Source organism: Penaeus chinensis, chromosome 15, assembly GCF_019202785.1.
Source record: "Penaeus chinensis breed Huanghai No. 1 chromosome 15, ASM1920278v2, whole genome shotgun sequence".
Lineage (NCBI taxonomy): Eukaryota > Metazoa > Arthropoda > Malacostraca > Decapoda > Penaeidae > Penaeus > Penaeus chinensis.
This window is the reverse complement of record NC_061833.1, coordinates 7,300,675-7,307,296: the sequence shown is the minus strand read 5'-3', so window position 1 is coordinate 7,307,296 and position 6,622 is coordinate 7,300,675. Positions and strand designations below refer to the sequence as shown.

Below are 6,622 nucleotides of genomic sequence, written 5' to 3'. Positions count from 1 at the left end.
TATCCCAGTTTATGCCATCACTGTGCGCGCGTGTGTGTGTGTGTGTGTCTGTGTGTATGTGTGTGTGTGTGTGTGTGTGTGTGTGTGTGTGTGTGTGTGTGTGTGTGTGTGCGCGCACACACACACACACACACACACACATGCACATGTATATATATATATATTTTTATTTTTTTCTAATTGCTTAGTTTATATTTACATTTGATGCACTATTAAAAGCTTATTTCAATAGTGCAGTTTGCTCACTCCCGGTGCTGTGGTGGGTCAGTAATAGTGAGAATGAAAATACTTATCAGAAATCTAATTTATCATAATCAGGTGTGATATCAATTTCGTAGGAGATCCGAGATGCAAGCATATCCTAGGTGAAACCTCTGTTCTTAACCTTTTGGGGATTCTAGACCCCAGTGGATTGCCTAATGCACCCCCCTCACTCGAAATAATCATCACCAGTTAGTTTTTTGAAAGATCATTACTTCTTCTTATATGGTACATGGAAGTCTAGGGTAGCACTTAAGTCTGGTTTTGATATAAAGAATAACGCTGCTATTTAGTAATCTAGCATTCCACCCAGGAATAAATGAATGCATTAGATAAATGCAAGTATCCGAAGTCCCATATCCTCAGCATTTTTTCCCCTGTCCTCAAAGGGCATGGCTACCCCGGTTCAGAACCTCTGCTCTACAGTCCCTCTTCAGTCTTTACCAACCGCTTCCTGATCTCGAAAAGTGTAAGTGTAATATTCTGCACATCGAGTGTTACAAGGACGATCTAGAAGGAGTATTATGTTGTCTCCCTAGAAGGGCAAATATTAATTCTGTTCACATTAGAGCAGTGGTTCTTAACCTTTTTAGAGTCATGGACCCCATTTAAGAATCTGATGACAGCTATGGACCGCCAACCCCAGAAATATTCCAGTAAATAAAAACAATCCTTTTTATGAAAAAGTAATGTTAGTTTTAATCTTAACCTCATGGACCCCGTAGGAGTCCATGGATCTCAGGTTCAGAACACCTGTATTTAGAGTGTGTTCGTATTCCATCATTGCCCGAACGCTCTCTACAATCCGCAAAGTTGCATTACATCTAAAGTGTATGCCCTTCGTCTGACGACTCAGCTGTCGCTAATGTAACTAACATAGACGTGAATATCAAATATTAATGTTTAACGAGATAAATGTTGCCTTTTATGGTTCTAGGTAAGTATTATATGTCAGATCTGTTAGCCATAGCATCTTGCTCAAGAAGCTTGAATTGTCTACCGCCATCGATCTCAGTACTTTTCCATGGTGACCATCAACCCTTTCTGACAGTCAGAACTAGGATGGTAAGGTACTATACATAATATCAATCTCTAATTGGCTACAGACTTCTGTATATAGCTCGTTTACGAATCGCTACTTATAGCGATCGTAAACATCCTTCCGCTGCAACGCGCTACTTACAGCGGAATTTCCTGCAGTGGTCACCAATCGATTAAATTTGGGAAAACATAGAGCAACTTCCTTTTTCAAAAACACTTTTCAATCGTTCGAAAACCCTCTAATTCCCACTACCCCCTGTAGCCACAGTGTTATCTATATAGGCCAAAGGATCATGGATTTATAATGGCCATCCTTCATGAATAATGCATATTTCCCACGACTTGAAGGAGTTAGTAGGATCTATCCATGGCATAAACCTACCTCTATAGAAGAGATATTCATTATAAGGCAAGGCATACTAATCTTCCTGAATACGCTCTTAAAAATCTCTAAACATAACCTTACATCATCATCCGACTTTTTTAATTTTTATTTTCTTATTTATTTTTTTTACCGGGGAAGGAGCACTATTATACTGAGACTGCAATGGTGTATGGTACCATTTGTTCACACCTCGTCTATTTCCTGCATATAATTTAACACAGTCGGGTTGGATATATAAAAAACAAGTTGTCCTTAATACCTAATCTAACGAAGAAGAGAGACCCCCATACACTCACAAAACCTGGCTGCGCAATATATTCTACGGTGCATCTTCAATCTGCTCAGCCTTTACCACTCTAAACATACCAGTCAAGAATAATGGGTACCTAATGTCTCTGCAGGAGTGTCATCACTCAAACGACTATCTATCTCATGTAAACATTTAGCTTTAACTCTACCATCTTCTTACTCTGAAAGGTAAGTCGTAATTTTCCAACAGTTGTGTTCCTAAGATCTACCGTACCCTCAATTTTTAACAACTTTGGATATGAACACAGTTATAACACAGTTTTAAGGTGTCTGCATTGGGCCAATAATAATAATGATAGTGGCATTAATGATGATAATATTAATAATAAGGAAATGATTGCTAATGATAAATATAATGGTGATGCTAATGATAATGATGATAATAACAATAATCATAGTTGACAATGATAATAAGAACAGCAATGATATATATGTATATATATACACATATACACACATATACATATATAACTAAGTGGAAGTATAGTTCAAATTTGATTTACATTCATTAGCATGTCAGAAGAAGACCTCTTATCTTTCACAATTGACAAGAGTGTGATCACGACTGCAGTACTTTCAGACCGGGAATTTAATGCATTTTAAAAGATATGCCTTAGGAATACGTATGCTCCAAGATATTAGAAGACTTGTATCCATTCCAGGTCAAATGTTCGAATGTAAAGTATTTTGTCATGAGCATCATATCTCAAAATCATGGCACTGCAGAAATGTTTATCCCAGCTCTGACAGAAAGTTTGGTCAATCCTTGAGCGCCTGTCAGTAAGTGCCTCCTATGGAGAAGGTTGTTGGATCATTAGTGTCAGAGTTGATCCTTTATTCCTGTAGGAGAGAGAGATGGTGAGAGTGTGTCATTCTCAGGGGGTTGTTGTTACTATATTTGACCTAGGAAAATGCCAATGCCAAGTCACTTTAAAAGCCCTGTTCAAATCCACACAGGAACCAGTGCAGACACAGAAGGGTACTGTAATGTATGTACTGTAATTACGCTGTTAGTGAAACCATATAGGTTTTCACGAAGGGTTTCTATTGTCGCAAGCCAGCCGTGGATTGATTTCCCGATTCTGTTTGCTTTTGGTTAGATCAATTCAAACTTCAAGGGGACGTGGGATTTTGGAGATGTTAGGGCAAGAAATCTTACCGTAGCCGTCAATTAAGCAAATTGAGAACTGGTTTTGAACAGTCTGTTTAAGTTCTTCCACAAAAAAGAAAAATGTTTTTTGAAGAGCCATGTTCAGAACTCTTTATTAAGTTATTTGGACTAAGGCGTCTTTGGTTTGCCCTCATCCCTGATGGCGGACCGTCACTTCATATCTTTGAAGAATTTAAGAACCAGCGTATCTGTCCCTGAGTGGTAGTCATGGTGTAGTGGACCGCCTGTGTACGTTCCCCACGGTCCCCTATATATCCTTTCGCCCCCCTCCCTTTCGAGATGAAGAACGGTGTCCACCCTCGCTCCACGGAGGAGGTCGCAGCCTCGTACGCCTCCTAGATCTCCCAAAACCCCTGTTTTTATCCCCCGGGGGTGAGGATGTCCGGCGCGGTGAGGAAGCTGCGGCAACAGAAAACGGGAAGCCCACCTGGAGCGACTCACCTGTGCGGCCTCGTCACCTTTGTTAATGTTTTATTTGCTTTATTTTTGTTTTAGTTTGTTTTCGTGTTTTAATAAACTTTTTACATCGAGTTTTACACGGACCTTAATTTGAAAAGAGACCACCAAAAATGAACTTCTAAAGAAACTTTTAACCTTTATTCGTCTTTCTTATTATCATTTTATCTTAACTTTATTATGAATATTTTACCTTCTATTTGTTTCATTTTTACACCGAACAGGTTATGAGTTTATTTTACTATGTACACGATGTTTTTTTTTTTTTTTTTAATTTTTACTATTTATTTCATAGAACTTTTATTCATCTTATGAATAAACTTTAAGGATATTTTTATTATCATAATAAGAGAATGTTAATGTATATTGTAAGTTTTTTACATACAAGTCTTATGAGAACCAAAACTTAGTTTCGCGGGCCGAGGGGACAATGAAAAGTCCCCGGCCCTTCAAGCAGCGCGGTCCGAGGTCGAGGGCAGTTCAACTGCTGACTGTGGTTGTGGTGTGCAGGTGGTCTCGAGAATATAAGATAAGTTTTTTAAGTTGCATTATACGTGAGAGAAGGTGGTTCTCGTTTTAATGTTTGTGCTTCGTGTTCTACAGTGTTTTATGTCTATTTCGTCTTTTGTGTTTTAGTGTTTGTTTTACTGTGCCATGTTTCGTTTTATGTTCCGTTTTAGCCTTGTTTTACAAAATAAATAGACAATTTTATAATAACTTTTGATAAGTCCCCGACTCCTTTGTAAGAAGGAAGGCTGAATAACGGCCTAAACATATTTTAGTTTTAAAGTTTACAAGGCCAACAATCAAAAACCCTAAAGTATAGACGAAGCATCTGTACACGCCTCTCCACGCCTACCTCACCTCGGCTCATTTCCACAACTACACTTCACACACACACACACGCATACACACACTTCTTTCGCTCCTTTCCACACTTCTTCTGACCTTGCATCCCTTCTCACACCATACACTCACTCGTTTCCGAACGTACCAATCGGGTGGTGGCAGTGACGCCTTTACACACTTTTAATGAGCCTGGGAACGTTGCAAGTAATGAACGCAACAATGACGTCTGTGTATGAGAGCTCTGGTGGGCATCCTCACTAGCCGTCACGTTTCAAAGTGAGAGGTATTGCGTCTGTCATACCACTCAGTCGATTATCCTATCAATGTTTAATGTCGTTATGACTCCTTGACTATGGAAATATAAGGATAATCGCTAGGAAAGCTGGTTATGTGGCAATGACTACGTCAGACAAATTATTCATTTCTGAACCACTCTTTTGATACTTGATTCTGGAATTGCCTATCCTTATGTCACCATGGACAGGAAAGATTCGTTACACATCAGACACACACACACATACACACACACAATGAATAATTTGTCTGACGTAGTCATTGCCACATAACCAGCTTTCCTAGCGATTATCCTTATATATATACATAATATATGTATATATATGTATATATATGTATATATATGTATATATACATATATATATATGTATACATATGTATATCTACATATATATATTATGTATATATATGTATATATACATATATATATATATATATATATATATATATATATGTACATATAAATGAACACACACACACACACACAAACACACACACACACACATATATAAAAATTAGTATATATATGCATATGTATTCATATATATACAGATATATGTATATATATATATTTATGTGTATATATAGATATATATATGTATATATATACATACATATATATATATATATATATATATATATATACACATATACATACACACACATGTATATATGCATATATATATGTATATACATATATATATGTATATATATATATATATATATGTATATATCTTCTTTTCCTTTACGGCTGCCCTGCAGGGTCAGCCGCCCGGTCTTCCGTCTCCAAGTCTCTCTTTCCAGGGCCTCTTCCGGACGCACGCCGAAGGGGCTCATATCCTCCCTCACGTTATCTCTCCATCTCTTCTTTGGTCTTCCTCTCGGCCTTCTTCCTGGTGCTATACTTTCCATAGCCACTTTTGCTAGATGTCCTCCTTCTCTTTTCTTCACATGTCCGTACCATCTCATTCTTATCTTCTTGACCTTCTCGTTGATGTCACTCACTTCCAGTTCTCTCCTGATGTCAGCACTTCTTTCCCTTTCTCTCAGCGTCACGCCTTTGATTCTTCTCAACGTCCTCATTTCTGTCGCTTCCAGTATCCTCTCCTCCTTCTTTCCCATTGTCCATACTTCTGCCCCATATAGGAGCACAGGTCGTCTTATAGTGCTGTATAGCTTCACCTTGAGTTTCCTAGGCATCTTCCTGTCACTGATAACACCTGACAGTTCTCTCCACTTGTTCCATGCTGCTGCCACTCTAGCTCTTCGAGCCACTTGCGACCCTCCTCTGGTATCTACGGTCACTCCAAGGTATTTGAACTCCTGAACCTGCTTGAGCCTAGCATTGTCCTTGTCTTTGATGTTCACTTCCACATCCCTCCTGCTACTTGCCATAACTTCAGTCTTCTTGGTGTTTACCTTCAAACAAGGGACTAAGTACTGACCCTTGGTGCAGACCGACTTTGATCGTGAACTCGTCTGTTCTGCCATATTTTGTTCTCACGGTAGCCCTAGCTCCCTCGAAATGTGGTTTCAACCATATACACACACACATATATGTATGTGTGTGTGTGTGTGTGTGTGTGTGGTGTAAACGACACGTGAGATGGACTTAGGGTGGATAATGAAAGTGGTCTTGGCTTTCGGCTTTATTCACTTCAAGGCGAGTGGATGCAAACCGGACTCCTTCTGCCGAGGTGTGGAGAATGTCCCCGTTTTATTCAGCGGCTCCTTCCTGGGCGCCGCTTGCTTCCGCAGACTGGAGAGTCAGATTTATCCGGCCGTGACAAGGGGAGTGAGTCGTAGGACTTGTTCGAGGGGGAGATTTAGGTCACCTGGAAGGTCCTTGCGTAAAC

At 39.2% G+C, this 6,622-nt stretch overlaps 1 protein-coding gene across 1 annotated transcript; it reads right to left on the bottom strand.

The window, feature by feature from the left end:
* Positions 1–4,808: 4,808 nt before the first annotated feature.
* On the bottom strand, positions 4,809–6,257 carry LOC125032818. Its single transcript, XM_047624203.1, has 2 exons — positions 5,516–6,257; positions 4,809–4,822 (listed from the first exon to the last, which is right to left on the bottom strand). Exons 1-2 carry the CDS (start codon positions 6,255–6,257, stop codon positions 4,809–4,811), a joined length of 756 nt encoding a protein of 251 aa, XP_047480159.1.
* Positions 6,258–6,622: the final 365 nt, after the last annotated feature.

What these genes read in the sequence shown, in the direction of transcription:
- LOC125032818 (XM_047624203.1), bottom strand. Translation starts at nt 6,257, where the DNA reads ATGGCAGAACAGACGAGTTCACGATCAAAGTCGGTCTGCACCAAGGGT.